General features: G+C 41.9%; 1 protein-coding gene and 1 long non-coding RNA gene across 2 annotated transcripts; both read right to left on the reverse strand.

Moving 5' to 3' along the window:
- Positions 1 to 7,754: 7,754 nt before the first annotated feature.
- Positions 7,755 to 9,828, reverse strand: LOC124066408. Its single transcript, XR_006844602.1, has 3 exons — positions 9,646 to 9,828; positions 9,448 to 9,529; positions 7,755 to 7,972 (listed from the first exon to the last, which is right to left on the reverse strand). It is a non-coding gene; the product is annotated as an uncharacterized LOC124066408 (long non-coding RNA).
- A 6,568-nt stretch (positions 9,829 to 16,396) lies between these two features.
- LOC124065980 (cystatin-SA-like) lies at positions 16,397 to 17,279 on the reverse strand. The gene is made up of 3 exons (XM_046401989.1): positions 16,833 to 17,279; positions 16,652 to 16,756; positions 16,397 to 16,530 (listed from the first exon to the last, which is right to left on the reverse strand). Exons 1-3 carry the CDS (start codon positions 17,043 to 17,045, stop codon positions 16,441 to 16,443), a joined length of 408 nt encoding a protein of 135 aa, XP_046257945.1. The 5' UTR covers positions 17,046 to 17,279; the 3' UTR covers positions 16,397 to 16,440.
- Between the last annotated feature and the right edge of the window lie 2,131 nt (positions 17,280 to 19,410).

Below are 19,410 nucleotides of genomic sequence, written 5' to 3' on the forward strand. Positions count from 1 at the left end.
TTTACAAGATGCCTGCACTTCAGGAACATCTGCTGGAATTGGCATGGCTTCCTGGATTTCCCATGGGTGACGAGACAGCAAGTGAATGTGTGTGTGAGCGCCAGCAGCTTGCTGATATGAGTGGATGGAGATGGGCTTGGCAGCAGCTCCTGTAATGCTGACCTTCTGACCTTTCCTCAAAGGGTGTGGATGACAGGATTGCAGATAAATACTGCACGGTGCCATATCCTGTAGGTGCAGTCAACCTCAAACATTTGGCAAAAGAAAAGCAGAATCTTCTCTTCCAAGACACAAATCCAGGGTTTAACTTTTAATGCGAGTATTTAACTTGTAATCAGTAAGAGTTTACCAGGGTTAAACACATTTAAACTGGAAATTTAAGAGCAGAGTTCTGGTCCTTCAGCGGGGATATTCATGTCTGCTTACATGACGACTGAATGGACAAATACACAATACGGAATAGGAAAAAATTATAGAACATGCCAATAACCGGTATGACAGATGACCCAAAAAATAACTGCAAAAGGCTCGACTCTTGACTAAAAGTTTATTTGACTTGGCAAGGTATTCAACAGATGCACACACACAAAAAAGGCAGAGACACGGAGATAAAGCACCTGATTAATCAAAGCCGTTTTGAAACTGTTTATAGAGATTAATAAAAGACTTTATCCAAGGCTGATGAAAGAGAGGATGAGAGCACATTCCCCCTGGTCCTATTCCTCACTGGAACCAAATGAGACAGTCGAGCCTGCAAATCAGAGGCAAGGCCGAGGTGGGTGTGCCCCACTCAAGCCCAAAACCCCCTGGGAGCACCTCTAGGTGTGAGAAAGTCTCCACAGAAATGTTACTGAGTCTGAGCAGATGATCCTTCTCTCACTGATGTTACAACAGCACTGCTGCTCTGATTGATACAGGACATTTAGACATTGTGCAAAAACAGTATTGTGTAGCTTGCAAGAAAAGCACACTAACATATGACCCCTCCAAACAGAACCAGGTGCCCCATTTGGACTTAAAGTGAACATGAGGGGAACATAATACGCCAGATGGCACGAACATACACTTAAATGTAAGAGTGATAGATAGGCCCTTGTTTTAACATAAGTACAGCCTTGAGTTTCACAACTTCTGTGATCATTATTACCTAATCCCCCAGCCAACGCACACAACAATTTTGTTCATTATCTCAACAATACAAAATGAAAACTTACATGCAAAGGGCTCCCACACCAGTGCAGTACATTTTTCAGAGCAGAAAAGGAGCTGTACGCTGTGATGTTTCTTTCGATGCTGAAGGCAATGCATCAGGTACTGTTGGCTATTGAGCGTCAGCCAATCAGTTCCTGATGCAGTATCATCCACATCAGAAAGCTCTTCCTTCACCCCAACACGAGCGCAGGGGCAACAAAAGCTGAATAGTTTTAAAACACATTTCAGTCCTTATGCATCTCCTAATGGTGAGAGGAGTGATACAAAAATAACCCAAACTCATCAAAACAAGCCATTATTATTCTTTTCATCCTGTGGTGATACAATAGCTAATACTGTACAGTACACATCATTGTAAGTCAAGATGGCAGCAGAAGCATCTGGAAAGTGAATTCATGCAAATTCAAAATGGGCATGCATTATGAAAGAGCTGCAAGAGATGAAGCTGCACTTCAAAAGACTGTCGAAAAAAAAAATTTAAAAGTGGGGAAGGGGGATGCGAGAGGAGGAAGAGCAGACAGAGAGGGTGTCTGTGAAACGCGCTTGTGTAATTGTAGTGACATCTTCATTGAGAGCCCTCCATCTTTTTTCCTGCGAGCTCCAAAGGGCGTTGCTGACGCCGGTCGATGGGGAGAGCAGCCGAGGCGCTGTGTTTAGCATAATCCCAGAGGCCATTGTGAGAGCAGCTAGTGAACGACTCACAGTTGCCAGCTGAGATTTCACCAAAACACAGCAGAATACAAGGAGAAGGAGATGAGGCAGGAAAATCAGAGGTGGTGGAGGGATAAGAGTGGGGAAAAGAGCTCAGACAAAAGCCAGAAAAATTGGTAGTAGTAATAAAGAAAAAAAAATGCAGATGTGTCAGATATTATATTACGTTGAAACTTAAGACTAATGTTTTGTACATAAAAGTCTTTTGCTGACTTGTAGGTGGGGGAAGGCGAGGGACGGCAGGATGGTTGTACGATCACAGGGTGGTGTTGGTTATTTGTGGTTGAGTGTGCAGCTTGTACAGCATCAAAGGCAGAGTATAAAGTGTGACACTTTTTTTCTTTTTTTCCCCCCCAGGTGGACTGCACCTGTTGGCCCTTATTTAAGACTGTAATTCAATGGCCTCCCCCCTTTTATTCTTTTAAACAATCACTAACTGTTTTGACTTGTAACTGTCAAGCAAAAAAAAAAAGAGATTAAGCAGAAGTGTCCCGTGGCAGCATTTCTTCTATTATGCAACAATCATTACCTTAAGCTAGAGTGTGAAATCCTCTTTGATCCCACTTTAAGGCAGGCAGACGGTAGCCAACCTTTGGTAAACAATTTGGTCCTCTCCTAAAGTGTTGCAGGAAACACTAAGATGACAAACTAAATGTTTACTCAGATGATAAAAATGATTCTTCACAGTTTCTATAGTTCATAACACAGAGAACGGAGATGAAATTCAGACATGGCGCAGGGATTTGTGTTACGGAGTTGTTGTTGTTTTTTCCAAGACAAACTGCAGAATCTCTCCAGGTGATTGTGAGAATATAAAACACCATCACAGTTGCCTGCAGAGATTATCCAGTCAGCCTAACACACATGCGCGTGATATCCATAAGAGTCAATTGGCAGCAGACGGTTAACACTGATCAGGATAAAGACTAAGCTTTGACCCTAACCCCCCCACCTCCATACCACTCCAAAAAGGTCCTGTGTTACCATGGTGATAAGGCCAAGGCACGTGCCTCCCATTGTTGAGCCGTATCCTCTAGGGTCAGCAGCACACCCAGTTAGAGGTCAGATGTCACCCAGGCCTCTCACTTGGGGTCACCATTCACCAGCCCTCAGCCTTTGACCTCAACAAACACTGAAACAAATTGAGAGATGGGTGGGGGGGGGGGGGGTGGATGAAATGACAAGATTAAACACATTTTTAATGAACAATTCTGCACAATCATATATATTCTGACAAACTTGTGCATTTGTTGCGCCCCAGGCGTTTTTAAGTGCAGATCAGCAGTACAGTGCTGTGTGGGTACACTGTGGTGGAGAATCCCTCTGCATGTTACAGTATGTCTCCCTCTTGTGGTGAAGTATGACTCTTTGAAAAGGTTACATTTTATGCGGACTTCATTCAAATTGTGGCACAAAAATGCAGAGTATGTGGCATCCTGGTGATTAAGACTTTTGTCCATCACAACCTTGGTTTAATTTTAGTCTAATAGCATTGTCGCATGTCATCCCCCTTTCTTTCCTAATGTTTACCGTCTATGTTTACATTGTAAACTGTACAATAAAGATTAGAATGTCTAAAATATTGAAATTTCTTGCACTGAGATACACATGAAACTTAATGGCATCTTGTCACTGAATTTTTTGTAAGACTAATTTGACACTGGATTCAAACAAAACAATTTTATATGTAATAAGTCCACATATTCATCATGGTCACGCATACATCTTGCAGAAAAAAAGAAAAACTCTTGACCCAGTATGATTATGTTTAATTAGCAAAACACTATCAGCTATTGCAGTTAAACTGACCAAATCAGACATATGTCCACACATTTTGGAAGTCTTTTGCCAGAGGTGCCATCTTTTCTATTGAGCCTCGACGCATGTTGGGATATTCAGGTCATCGAGTTGCAAAGTGTTGCTCAGGCGTTGACAAAAGAAAAATCTTAAGTTTATTAAACGGAACAGGCTGACAGTCCACACTTTGTTAGGCAGTGAATGAACAGAGTGGTTTTGACAGGCCTAACCTCTTAAGCTTCGGGTCCCACTGAGCTCGGCACAGCTAGAGCTAAATGCCATCTGTCCCAACATCAAGCCCCCCCAACACACACACACACACTCCCAACCTGTCCCCCAAGAGTTTAGCATAAAAAAAATACAAAACTGCTATTAAAGAAAAATAGATAATTCTACTCATGTGATAAAGCCCCTAAATTAAAAACAATACCTTATCTTCAGTAAAGGCTTATGGCTGTCCAGGTTAAATGCTTTGCAAACAATAGCTGTGCTTGTAATCCACGTAATTTGGTTTTCAAAAGAAAACATGCACTGAGATTCAAAAAGCTTTCTTTTAAGACTTCAACAAAAGTTGCTCTGAATGTTTTTCTTCATAAGTTCAATTATAACAAAGCGTCTCTTTCTGCCTGCATCTTTAGGCTGAGTCTGGGTCATCTTTTGGTCCCGCTGTGTGGTTAAACTTAAAAATAAAGAGCAGAGCAGGCAGAGCACTGAAAGGCGAGCGAGACTGAGAAGGAAGAAATGGTCCATCTAGACCGATAACGGTGATCCCTGAACACTGTAACTGCTTTAATATAACTACAAATAAAAAAAGTATACTTGTAAAATATGTAACACGTCCACATTAAAATGTCGATAAACAACTAGACCCATGTTACATATTTTGCTGAGTAGTGTACTTTCATTATCTCAAATGGTTCCAATAACGTTCAAAGCCAGAAAAATCTGTAATTTGATTCAAGTTCAAGACTTTGGAATGGTCGGCTGTCAGCGGAGCAGTGGAGTTATATCCCTTTATATCCCCCTCTGGTTTCTCTAACTTCCAGGGAAACACAGAAAACACCAGAGGATAGTTTAAAGAGTGACAGAAGAAGTCAGAGAACTAGCTAGCCGGTCCCCGTTGTTTGCTCTTGCTTGTACCGGTCACCAATGATGAAGACGATTATTCATTGCCGCTTTCCACATGTGTTTAAGACAACAACAACAACCAGGATTGCGAGCTACTTCATAACGCCCAACTCAGAAATTACATACCGAACATTTGTAAGCTGCTCATGGACTATCAACTTCCCAACTTCGGTGGATGGAGGTGAACTACGGGATCCTTAAGAGGAAGAAACTGGATGTCATGTTGCTTTTTTGCTGTTGTTTTACATCGCTTTCTTCCAGTGTATGTATGTTTTTTTACTCTTTAGTTATGGTATGCTATGTCACTGTTGCACGTTTCACATCATTTGAAAAATGAACAAAACTTTTGGGGGAAAAAAAAAAGACAGCATGTGGTTTCAGCCTTCTGTTGGGAAAGTCGAGATCCTGCTGCACATCACTGTTTTCTTCAGTTAGTCTCTCACTGTGACTCATCAATGGCCATCTCAGATTTGCTTTTAACAAATTCATTTTACGCTTTACTGACTTGCACATGCAGCACTGAACAATAAAGTAATGATATCACCATATGAACTTTAGTCTCCATCCTTTCACAGTGGTGTCCTGCTCCGTTAGCTGTCATCTAATGTTAAGAGCAGAGAACGACCTTTGTGCCCAGTAGTCAATGTGTGTCCTTTAACACTTCATTAAGGCACTGGACCTTCAATGTACAAGCAATTGTCTTCCTCAAACAAAAAGACTGACGCATTGTATCAGTTGGAGGTAAATTTATCAAAGGAGGCCGATACAATGGGCACAGAAGCCTAAATTATGAAACAGGTCTGTTAGGGGCCTCCTGGTGAGCCATATTGTACTGTTTGTTGATGGTCCGGTGTGGACTGAGTGACATGTGGTAGAGATTCAGAGGGTGACAGACAAATGCAGATGCAGGCTACGTGTACGACATATGAGTACATAAATGCAAGTGCATGTGTGGCATGATGTGATAGAGCTGTGTGAAAGGATGTGGGGTTGAATTGGGGTTTATGCTCGGCCATGCTGAGAAACACAGGGAACTCGGGGACCTCTCGGAGGTGCACACTGGCTAAAAACAGTTGGGATCTCCATGAACCGATGTGACATGTTTATGTGTCCCAGCCTGTCCGTTAGAAGAGCCCTACTACAGGGGTGTAAGAAAAAAAATTGCATTAGGATTTGGAGGGAAAGGGGGATAGTAAGATGAGGAAGGGGGGGCACCGTGAAGGCTTTGTAAGAGGAAAAAGGAAGATACACATAAAGACAATATAACGCAAATAGAAATAAGTCTTGTATTACATGCACCTCAGTTTGTTTGCTCAGTTTGTTTTGGTTTTTTGTTTTGTTGTTGTTTTTTTAAATCAGGAGTCTTGTGCATTTAAACAACAGGATGGTGCTAATTTTCAGAGTTGCAACAATTGCTCGATTAATCTTTTCAAAACATTATATTTGGTACCAGCTTTTGTGACAACTGATCTGTGAATTTTTCAAGCAAAATACCAAACATTCCCAGGTTCAAGCCTCTCCAAAGTGAGGATTTGCTGCTGTCTCTTCTTGTAAGCTGTAATCTTTGGGTTTTGGACTGCTGGTCGGATTTTAAAGACATCTCCTTGGACTTTAAGAAACTCTGATGGACATTTTTCTGTATTTTATTTGACATTTTATAGACCAAGCAATTAATCAAGAAAATGTCATCCAAAATAATCTTTAGTTGCAACCCTACTAATCTTAGCTATACAGAAAAAGAACAAACAAACAAAAAAAAAAAAAAACAGGCAAACATTCCAGTTTGACTAAACACTTCATTTCATAGAAAACACTTTTCTAGAGTGCTGTGGACACCAGTTTTAATTTGCCTTTCGTTCGATGTGGGACTGGCTGTCATTTAGTCCCTGCACCGCAGTCTCAGATGAAATGGGCCAATGGCACTTCAGACTACTGACTGTCCTGACCATATTTACATTCAATCTTGGTTATTGGACGCATAATTCCTCCACACATCTCTTCAATCTTATATCATCCACACACACATGCACACACGCGGCTGACTACAATTATAATTTCATATGCCCCAGTGTATCAGCCACTCGAGCAATTTTCTGCCATTTAAATGTGAATTTATGTCTCATGTAAATGAGTGGGGAGTCGATTTAGGCCCATTGGAGGACTGGCCTTTTCCCAGGGAGCATTCTGCTATAGACCTGTGGTCATTTCAAGGTATCCGTTCATCACCTTGATTTAAGAGACAGCACCGTCTATGAATGAGGCCTCGCCATCTTATCAACTTCTCTCCTTACCTACGTTGCAGTATCACCGAATCTTCTAAAAAGTACTTACTCGTTTTTAGAAAGCTTCAAATTAAATGGCACCTTCCTAAAGCCCCTCTGCTCTTAAATATGGACTACGCTAATTAAAAAAAAACAATTCCTGAATTAAACTTTATCAGTAAACAGTAAAAACTGTAATCAGTTCCCAAAACTCAATAACATACCAAACAAAAAAACATCTACGATGTAGTATTAATCTTTACAAAGAACTTCCCTTTAAATTTTAACACATTGAGATTTCGCTGTTAAAAAGTATGCCTTTTTAATGATATTTTTTACCAAACAGCTGAGTCATATTTAAGAAAAAAACAATAACAATTGTTTATCCAATCAAGAGTCCTCACTGCCATTCTCTGAGCTGAAGGAAAAAGCTCATTTATACAGTCTGATAACCTAAATTAGATTAACTACTGTATGTTCTATATGCTTATGAAGGTGTTCACTTTGTGAGGAAAATGTGTATACTTTTGTATCTAATCTTAAGTTTGCTTACCCAATTTTTTTAATAACTAATCAATTATGAGTTCTTGGTTAAATTGTTACTTTAGTTAACAGTTTCACAGACTTGTAACTGATTATTTCACGATTCTTTAAATGGCATATATTCAATCCTGAGGATAAAACCCTTGACAAACATTCCAATTAGTGCCTTGTCTCACAGGGTCAGTTATTGGCTGTTTTATTGGCCTCATCACAACACAGCAGTAATATGTGACCTTTACAAAGAGCATTTCTTGACAACCCGGGCACCCGAACACTTCAGTTAAGACCCCTTATGTGGGCTGGTTTCTTTTCACATTCATCTGGGGAGAAAAGAACATCTTTATGTGTCTACGTGGATGCTTCTACTGTCTGCACAATTAAACATTTAATTCCTTTAAATAAACTTCTTACATAGTTATTCTATTACTCAAGACCCTTAAGCGGCCAAAATAGAATAAAACTGTTTCTGCACTTAACAGGGGAATCTACCTGAACAGTTTAAGGAAGGCAATAGAGTTTTTTTGGTTGTTTTTGTTTTTTACTATATTTGAGTACCTGTGTAAGCTTTGGTGGTTTTTTTCCCACATTAGTTAGCTTCTGGTGCAGTTCAGGAGATAAATATGAAGTGAACCTTTCAGCTGATCAAACTCTGTCCGAAAGACAAGACCTTGACCACATGATTGATCACCTTCTCTTATCACAACAATGACCAGTCCCACCTGCTACATATCACACGCGCTCTCCAAAAGCGTTGCCACTATTGCAAAATACACACAGCCCACGGCGTACTGTACCTCACGTCTTATCCAAAACCCAAGGTCTTTACGATCATCTGTCAAACACAGCTGGCTTTTGCCCATACCATAGCACTATGGTGAATTAGATGGTATCCCATCTCAGTTTAGTGAAATGCGTATTTTTAAAAATATTTCAAAGCAGCAGATGAGCGACTTTTGTAATGACCAACTACGTGGTGTAGTGATAAAATACAAGGCGAGGGAAGAATGTGTCTATTGATGATATTGGAGGAAACAGGCAGTCCATATGGGGGTGAGACACATAAAGGCTCTTCCAACTACTGACATCAGGTACATGCAGGGAAAGAAGATGTCAAGCAGGCACAAGGAAGCATTGCTGTGAGGCTAATAAAGCGGTTCAGTAGTTGTAAGGAGGGGCCTTCAATAAGATGTTGTCCTCATACTGCTTTCATTATGTACAGGGTGATGTTGCCATGCAATCACAAGGGGCGGTGTCCTTTTTTATTTTGTACATTTCTCTCTTTCTTTCTTACTTTCAGATATCGCCTTGTGCACATTTTACTTCAACTGGAAAACCAAAACCTGACAGAAACAGTGTATGTGTGTTTGCGTGGGACTGATGTATAAGTTACACCATAAAATTTCACCCCATCCCATAGTTCAAAGCGACATGGCACCGCACAAATGTGTTGCTTGAGTTATGGTGCAGGGTTGAGACAAAGTCCACGGAAAAATAATGCAGTGTTGCAGGTAAAGTGCTGTGTAATTCCAGCCCAGAGAGGGGACTTGGGGGACTGAGAAAAGAGCAATGCGGCTCACCACGCATTTGTGATTGATGGTCTCTGTCTGTGCAATAGCTGACTGAGCAACATGTACATCTCTCTTATTCACTCACTTAATGGCATGCACACATCCTATAGTGTGCTCCGTCTAACGTATACGCACCACAAGCCGTACATGTAATGTGCACGTGGAGCCTCCCTTAAAGTAATACACATTAGGCCTGTCATGGTGGCTCATTTGGTGAAGGAACATACCATTCGGAGTCCCACCTGGGATCTTTGTCGAATGTCTTCTTTCAGTCCTTGTTCCCATTGTTTCTCTCTACATTCACGTGCACTGTTGAATCACAAAGAAAAAAACAGTGAAAAGAAATCTTTAAAATCCTTCAGAAATGTGTATAAATTACATTTTGCTGTAATTTGTTGATAATACGGATCAGCAATGCTGCATACTGTATGAGCATATTTTTCCTCCAATGCTTGATCCTGTCACGTCTCTGTTGTCTGGTGCCAATACATGTCTGGTCTGGCTTTTGGCCAGGCTGGGCTGGTCGCCACCACAGCCCCAGCAGCCTAGCAGGCAGGCCTAGCTTAATGCTGACACATCGCTAACATCAGCCAGGGAGAGGAGACCTCTGGGAGATGCTGAAACATCAGCACAGCACCATTTCAGATTTACAAGGTGGGATACACTTGCTCATCCGCCATACAATTTAAGAAAATGTCAAATGATCATTGTGGCCTTTAAAGGCTTAATAATTTCATGCATTTAAAGATATCCCATGAGGTAAAGACGATGTGAACGGGCTGAAAGCTGCAGAAATGCACGAAAACGGCCACACCCCCTTCAAATGAAAACATGATAATTCATATAGTCATCATTAAAACTATTACTATTTTTGCCAAACAAGAAAAACAGGATTAAAATATTATCTGCCTATTATTATAATTTGCATTTTCAGCTGTTTAGATTCAATGCAGCATTGTATTAGGGATGTAGCATGCAAGACCTAAAAACACATATAGTCTGCATGTTGGAAAATTGGTACATTAGCACACTGCACTAGTTGAATATAGAAAAAAAATGTAATCTATCAAATATTCTTTTGGCCCATCAAACATTTAAAGCAGTAATAACAAGATCATGGGTTCACATGACAAATCTATTTTCCTCTTTGTAGGCATTTTCAGTGAAATCGACTGAGCAGTTCTACCATTTATGAATGTGGGTAGCATTTACAGACTCTCTCAGGATGTTATTTAAATGCATAATGCATAATGAAACTGGTCAAAATTAGACAAAGAAAGGTTAAAAAGCCTTTAGTGTACAACTGGAACAGATCCTAAAACCTGACACTATTCAGGCCTCTTCACAATACAAATCTTATTTTTGTTCACGTGGATTGATTATGATTATAATGGTCGCCTTTTGTTCTTAGCAAGCCATGCAAATGAGATTGGCAGAAACGAGCGTGTGTCATCGATATGCGAAGATATAACCAGGAGTGCCACTGATTGATGGTGGAAACGTTCTCCCTATAGCTTTTTTTCGTGACCTCTGACGTCTAACCCCTCGAGGGGTTAAACTTATTACCCTTTGACACGTGTGACCTCTGTTGTGAAAGGAGCTAGATTGAAGGATGACCACAGCTTAGGTCCTATTGGCTGCTCTCTGACCAAACTGTGGCCAGAGGGCTGACCATCCAAACCCTAGAGGGATGTGACCCTGGCCCTGCCACACGCTCTGTGGATAATACTATTAACAGGTCAATACAAGCCTAAAAAAATGGGGGGGAAGCGAACACTGCTTTAACCTAAAGGATGAAGAGAAGAAAGCGATGGGGGGGGGGCAGATCTGCACGATGGATTTGGAGGTTACTTGTAAGGTCTGTTTGAACAAATGGTGACCAATTTGATTTCCAAACAAGGATGTATTGTTCTGCACAATTCTGATAACAGAGGTCTGTCCTGAAAACTTTAACATTGTTCAAAATATTGCCGTTATTTACAAGAGTGTCCAGTCACTAGTGAGTCAGTGAGCTAGGAAAGTGAGCCAAATATTTTAATTGAAAAAATTTTCGGGATAGACTGAACCTCAACAAAATAATGTAAGGATTCAGCTTAGTCATCCTTACAAAATCGTGCAAAGGAAGATATGTTAAACGTAGAATAAACAAACTTAGAACTTAACATTCTGTTGCATACGGAAACAAAACGGCCATGACAAATACTTTCATCAATGTGTTAGAGCAGCGCTGCTTTACACCGTACCTCCATCTCTAGTACGAGCAGAAGAGGGGTGTATTGGGTGCTCGCCAATACAGCACGTTACATGCAAGACATGTGCTCTCTCTCTCACTCACACAAACACACACACACACACACACACACACACACACACACACACACTACAGGATTACAAGCCATTTTTGGTGCCACCTCCCTTATGTCGCTCTAATAAATCATAATGTGGGTTGCCCTCTAAGTTTTTGGGGTTTTGTTTGTTTGTTTGTTTTAAACCTATATATAAATCTACTTTTTCATGTTGAAAAAGCAAACAACTGATGCATATTGTTTGCTTGAAAAAGCAAACAATATGCATCAGGGCCATAAGTCAATATATGGTTTGTTTTTTCTTTTTCTCTCTCTTTTTAATGTGTTACTGTAACAAATGCGGGACAATGTGACAACCACGAACCACCCCAAAATTCACTGCTCATCTCCAACTCTTTCACACCCACCATCACCACTATCACACCCAAAAACAAAATCCCCTGCTATACTCTTGCTGTTATTGTAAAGATGCTGCTGTGTATTTCAGACTTCATTTGACTGAAAGCCCAAACATCATGAATACGCATATACAGGGTGTACACAGGGCATACATAATGCGCTTTGTCTCCCTCCACCCTTAAGAGTTTAGCACCCATAAAAATAATAAAAATGTGAGACTAAATAATGCAACAAGCACCCAAAGCTTTGACTGCTATGAAATTACTTTTGGAAAAGGTATACAGGATAATAAAATAAAATCAAGCTGAAAAACATGTGGCCGACAGAATCCACTCTACTAAAGTTGTCAGACCTGCGGCTACCAGAAGAGCTTGTAAACAAATGTGCAAGCATGGGTTCAGTATCGCACAAATGCACATGCAATCTCGCAAAAACACGTACATGTTAGTAGCACAGCCTCACAGATTACTCTGAACAATGAAGAGAGGAAAATCTTCGAGCGAAGAAGCAGAAACAGCAAACCGAAGAAAACTGAAGAAGAACGGGGAAAAACGACAGAAAAGAAAAAGAAACAGATCGAAACAGTACCTTGTAAAGCATCCATGTGATGAGAGAAGGGTGGGACACCTGCAGAACCTTGCATGGTCTATCCAGAGCTCCTCAGCGACTGCTTCCTCGCGGAGCAGAGTGTGAGTGTATGAGCCAGAGAGGGAGTGTGTGTGTGTGTGTGTGTGTGTGTGTGTATGTGTGTCGGTGGCTGAGGGAGGGGATCCTACCCCTCCTCCTTAGGACTGTGCCTCCTTAACAGGATGGAGGGGTAGGTGGGGCCACTGCAATAAAGCAAACACACATATACACACACACACACACACACACACACGTTTTTCTATGGCTGTTATGTCCTCGTTTCTCTCGCTCTTTCCCGCCTCCACACTTCCATCTTTCCAAGACTTGCTCTCGACCTCCTTCCATCGCAGACTTGCTCTCATTCCTCTTGCCTCGTGCTTCCCTCTAAATCTCAGTCTGTCTGCAAGGCTCTTACACTCTCCCTGTACCTTTCATCTCGCACACCCCTCCCTACCCCTTGCCCCCATCCCTTCCTCTCTGACTGTACGGTAATATTAACATGCTCCCATTAATCTGGAGAGGAGAGGGACATATGCCGTTTCTGGCTGGTGGTCCACAACCTGCTAAACTCCTGGGGTGTGTATGTGTGCTCTGTGTGTGTGGGTGTCCCGTCGATCTTTAGTCTCATAATACTACAGCGCTGAGATTAAGCAGGACAGTCAGAGAGCATGGTGTGTTTGAGAGATGAAAAGAGAGGAGAGAGACAGCGGGGAGAGGAGTGGTGCCATGATCAACAGCAGTGAAGCACACTTTTTTAACCTTTTATAGTTTTTCTTGCTCTTCTTGGTCGCCATGCCGCCGCCCCGCCTCCTCTTTGCTCATCCGGCCACCAAACACATATCCCCATCTGATCCAGGGAGTAGCCATCCCTACATAAATCATTCCCTTATTCCATTGGCCACACGTTACATTGAAAGTATTGATTGCAACCCCCCCCGCTGCAGCGCTGATTGCAAAGAAACCCTTCACAACGGTCACAAACAGGAAGTGGAAAAACAAACCACGGGTGCCTTTCCATAGACCACAATGGCGGATTCTTTGGTCACAACACTGAGGAGGGGAGATCACTGCTGTGCTGCACGAGGCACACGTGACGGAAACCCAGAGACAGCATGTTTAAAAAAAAAAAGAAAAAGAAGAAACAGAAAACATAAGGTACATATAAAATGTAACGAGCAGTTCAAAACAGTACGTCAACATGGGAAAACCCGAAGCCACATTATCCTCAGGACAACCCAGGAGGCATCAGTCCTACAAAAACAGAAGCCATTACCTACATCTGTATTTCAATATTTCCAAAAACTGATATCAGTCCGAGGATTATTATCTTGAGTTTGGCCGTACAGCCATGTAAACAAGTCAAGTTTTGAAGCTTTAAAAGGAGTAAACGCCAAACATTTTAAAAGGCGAGACAAAATAACAGCTAATGAAACTATGGTTTAAAATAAACCACTGTCCTGAGATTAAAACTGACCATCAGAAGAGCAAACGCTGCCGTTTCCATGACAGCACAGCTGAGGATACTTTGAACTCTGACCTTATACTCCTGCCTTGTGCTGTGAAGCGGTGACCAAGCCCAGGGTCAATCAAAAAGAAGGTCAGCAGGGGCCAAACGGTAATGACCCTTTCTGGTTACGCAACCGCACCATATCAACCTCCTCCAAGGAGCATCTAAGCATCATTCATCCTAATCAGAGCAGTGCACCTTCCAGGAGTACGGCCTGACACTGCCCCTCTATAATGAGATAGATGAAAGTCTCTGTGATGATGCACGACAGATCGACAGAAAGACATGGAAAAGGGAAACAAGAAAGACGATAAAGCTGCACAAGAGCTGAAGCACTTAAAATGGTGGATTTCAGTTCATTCTTACAGTATATTGATGGGTTAATACCTCGATTTAACTGGTAACAGTTTTGTAATCACTGATCACATAAGTATTCCTTTAGAAGCAACTTTGAAAGAAGAGTTTGCCCTTATTTCACAAATTATGTACTGCAACCTGGGACCGACCAGACCGGTAGCGAGCAGCAAAATGTAGCAATGGCTGGAGTTAAACATCTCAACATGTAGTACACACTGAAAAGCCACACTACGTACTTTAGGTGGGATGCAGCAGAGGAGTTACAAAGAGGAGTGGTGTATTATTCAGTAGTAACATTTTTCTTGGAAGGCGCATTATTTACAGGTCTACTGGATGCCTGTGGTGAGTCAGCACAAAATAGAGAGGGTTTAACACCTGATAGTATGATAAAATAGTCAGATGCATCAGCAGTGATGTAGGACAACTGTCAAAACTACTGAATGTGTCCAAGAATGTAGTTAAAAACATCCCGAGAGAAAGAGGAGATGATCTTTAAGAAAGGATGACACTGTCTTGAGGTAGAGAAACTGGGTTGGAAGAGAAGGGGGAAAAAAGACAGATGAAGGGGTGGAGGGACTGATCAGAGGGGTGCCAGACACAAAGAGGCCAGGCCATGGCCAGTGGCACGCGATGGGCAGATTAACCAGCGTTTCCTCCCCTAACTGAAGCATTAGGACACCTGACTGAGTCCCGCCAATGGCAGCCAGCCAGGGATTTGTGGGGGGGGGACAAGCTGGGGCTCGCCTTTCAACACTCAGGCTCTTCAACAACACAAAGACGGGTGGGGTGGTGAAAAAAAAAAATAGGGGGTGATGGGGCTGGTGGCTTGGAGTGGGGAGGGGGCTACAAGCCTTACCCCTCACCATCTGCTGCCCAGGCTAAGTGAGGACAGGGGCAGGGCCAGAGTGTGGGGTGGAGAACTTGAGCGTGTGCATGTAAAACACACGTGTATCTGCGTGCACGCACCTGTTAGTGTGTCAGTGGGTGGGTGGGTGGGTGAGCGCAATGGCAGATGGACAGGGCATACTCCTGGCACCGGAGCTTCCATGTTACTCATCCCGCATTGAGGAGTATCCCCCTTCCCCCACATTCCTAACCCCTGCTACCTAATCCACAGTGCCAGCCAATTCTTTATGTTTTGCTCAGTTTGATTAAGACATCCATGATTAGAGACATTATGGGCTGGGTGAGAGGGTGTGTGAATCGCTTATCCAGGCGTTGTTTACTGTAACCAAAGCCAAACAGATGCAGTCCCTTGTGCCTCAATGCCACTTAGCAGTATCTCCTATTCTAACAGCTACTGCAAGAGATTTTATCAGGCACTAATCCTTGTTTTTTTTTATTTTCCCCATTTCCTTCTCTTGCAACAGTGGTGCAAAAAATGTGATTGAAAGAAAACAAGCCCTAGAAAGGTACTAGATCTAATATCTATGTACACACAGCACTGCTGCCCTACACTAAGTGCTCGCACTTACACATCGTCATACAGTGTTTGACATAATTCCTCCTTGTGTGATGTGTGTTTATATGCACATGAGCTGTCTCTTTCCCCGTTTATAAAAAAAAGGGGGTCAGAGCAGCAGACAGTTCTGTCTTGCTGAGCAGTAATCTGAAAATGCCTGTAATCCTCCATACAGAGCCCTTCTGCAGATTGTAGTGTGGAGAGGTGTAGCCTCGTCTCCGTTTAGCAGCCATGTGTCTGACCAAGCTTGACACGCAACCAGAGCCTTACAGCTGCCAGGACACACACTGAGAGATGAGGCACAGTAAAGCTGCCCCGGTCACTCACTGGAATAATTATGCCATTTTTCGCCCTACAATGCAGAGCGAGTGCAGGTCACTGAACTTATTCAACTCAGTGTAAGAACAAGTGGCATATCTGGAAGCCAATGAAATCACTGGTTTGTGAGCATAAGTGCTGGGGTGTGTGGACAGTGTTGATAAGCACCATTTATGAATACTGAGATCAGCACACTTAAACACTGCTTCGTGATTAACTTTACTTGGCAACAACAGAATATAACTCAGCAAGTACGTGGGTGACACTTATATTGAGTGAGTACACGCGAATCTTCCCAAGAGATTTCAGTCACGATGAAGTGGCACTGAAGTTCCTGAAATAAATAGAAAATGAGTGCATCCTTTTCACAATGCCCACAGGTGCAAAAAAAAAAATACTTTCGGCAGTTTGTGTGCCTTTACTTTTCCTCTCCGTGTCTCTCTGTGTGAACTTGCCTTGGGTTCAAAGTAAGCACATGGTTCGCGGTCATCCATGTCGCTCGTCTTGCACACTGACCCACCCAGCTGCACGTCCAGGATGTAGTTTATCCCCGCGACCACCTATGAGGAAACAGCAGCACTCATTAGAGGCATATGTTCATGCTTTAAAATGACTGACTCCAGAATTAAGTTTCACCTGAATTTTGGCCGATGTTATGTTCACAAGTTTGTATGCAAACGTGTCTTCGGCGTTGGCTCTGTTGAATTCAGCCACGGCGAACCGCGCTGCCGACAAAACCCTGGCGCTGCTCACCGGCACTCGGCGCGGCTCACCGGTCATCACTTGTTCGGCGGTTACAAAGCCACCGACCGAAGCACAGACGAAAAAACAAAACAACCAGACAGCCATGCTGAACCCAACCAGGTGATCTGAAGTAGCTAATGAGAGTCCCGGTTGTCTGCTCTGAGTGGCTGAGGCTCAAAGCCGGGTTAAAACGTGCTAACTGGAAAGGCACACCTGTTTCCTATCTGATGACTGAAGCGTTCAGTGAGGAACAGCACAAAGACCGGAAAAAGTCGGTGAAAACAGGCTAATGTTTATGTGAACACACTCGGTAACAAAATATACAAGATTAAGTTTGGGAATACCAGATAAGATTAGTTTATTAAGAGAAATACAGCAACGTTTGGGTCTAAGGTGACCTTTCTCTGGCTACATTTACGCACACATGAGAAAATAACACCAGGCACAGGTGTGACAGGTGTGACCTCATTTAGACAGCAGGACTGTCATACCTTCAACCTCTCCTGCGTGGTTTTTCAGTCCCACACAGGCCTTGACTTTACAGCAACAATCGCCTGCTCATATTTCCTAAAACTATTTAAAAAGTCAAAGAAAATAACACACTTGTGCTGCTCCAAAATGCTGCTGTTTCCACATTTGCATATTGATGAACCCAAAAAATACTTTCATATCAAAATATAACTTATGTACACATCCACTTTTTGTATACACAAACATAATCCAATGTAGCCAATGAGGTCACATGTATGTAATCAATTTGTGGCGAGAGATTTTAAGTATGTGGACAGCCAAATTGCTGGTTAGTAAAAAATAAATATGTGTATCATAAAATCAAAGCAACATTCTAACATGACAAGGCTACTGAAAAGTGTCGTTCAGTGGGATGGTAAAACATAATTCCCAGGGCATTGAATAACCCTTTAAACAAAGGTATCAGATGGCACTTCTGTAAATCTGCCTTGAACAAGCCGCCCTCAAAACAATGCGAGTCCCTGTGTGAGAGCACTTTTGTGTGGCAGGCCACCACACATGCTCCTGCAACTTTAAACATACTGCACTGCGTGTGATATTTGGCGTGCATTAACAGAAGCAAATGAAAATGTGTGGCAGGACTATTAGCTATTGACTCCAAGGCACATGGAGAAACCACGGATCCATTCACATGAACCAAAGAGGCGACTCGCAGATATCAAGATATTCAGAGATATTTGATATCTGGGGAATATATTTCACAGGCAGTGAATTTTTTTTTTTTCTTTTTTACAATAAAAGCGTTAGATTTCCTCCAGAGCAGCGAATTTACATGGCTTTCAGTAACAAAGTCACTGTAGAGAAATATTAATAAATTTAATTGCTTCACAAATTTAATACCTTCCATCCTGCGTAAGCATCAGAAAAAAAAAATCACAACCAAGATTTAGTTGTCATCCCAGTGATTTTTTAATCATCCATTTATATCATTTTTGTTTTGAGTAGCATACATGACCCACACTTTGCATTTTGTTGTATCATCATGTGTTACAGCATGTTAAAATTAACCTGTCTGGTTCATGAATTGCCAATTATTGTGTCTATGAACAAGTTAAAGTGTCTGTTTGCGTACATTTTTGCCACATGGTTACATTTCAGACACTGCGTGATTGTAAACCTCGTCATATAATATACAGTGAGTTGAGTGTTTGTTGCAGACAAATGCTGTGTAGTGTCTTCAGCTTAAGTTTGCAGAGTAACACTGATAAGAGGATCTTGCAGCCAGGGAGAAGTGATGGCCAAAACAGAAGGAGTGTGGCGCCTCTGGATGGGCAACGGGCCCTGGAAGATGTGGGGGGAAATGGGGATTACTTGAAAGGATGAAAGAGTTTGTTCTTTGGATTTGAATTTAAAGATGCTGTTCCAGTAAAAAAAAAAAGACATGACACAAAAGAAGTTCCTCTGTGTTCTCTGAAGCACCTGATTCCAGAGACACTTTTTTTTTTTCTTTTTTTTTTTGCGATCTCTTCAAGGCCAGTATGGTCAGGACTAACAATTACAGGGCTGCGACTAATGACAGTATTCACTATGAAATAATCTAGCAATTATTACCTCAATTCGTCGAGCAATATTTAAAATAAATAATCAAAGGTTGAACTTTGTAGGCCAGAGCCCAAAGTGGTATAACTTCTTATTTTGTTTGACCAGCAGTCCAAAAACATAACACACTCAGTTTGTTGTCATGTATGACCAAACCCATCCTCACATCTGAAAAGCTGCAGCCAGATAATGTTCGGCACTGTATTTGATAAATGACTTAAAAGATTAATTGGTTACCAAATGTTCGCAGAATAATTTTCTGTGGAATGACCGATCGAATGATGGACTAATTGTTTCAGCTCTAGATTACAGCAGGTAATAACTCTTTCAGTATCCCTATGGGCATGTAAGTATTGTAGGAAAATAGACTTTAAATATATTATGTCTTATATCTGAACCA

The sequence above is a fragment of the Scatophagus argus genome, chromosome 10 (genome assembly GCF_020382885.2).
Source record: "Scatophagus argus isolate fScaArg1 chromosome 10, fScaArg1.pri, whole genome shotgun sequence".
NCBI classification, from domain to species: Eukaryota; Metazoa; Chordata; class Actinopteri; family Scatophagidae; genus Scatophagus; species Scatophagus argus.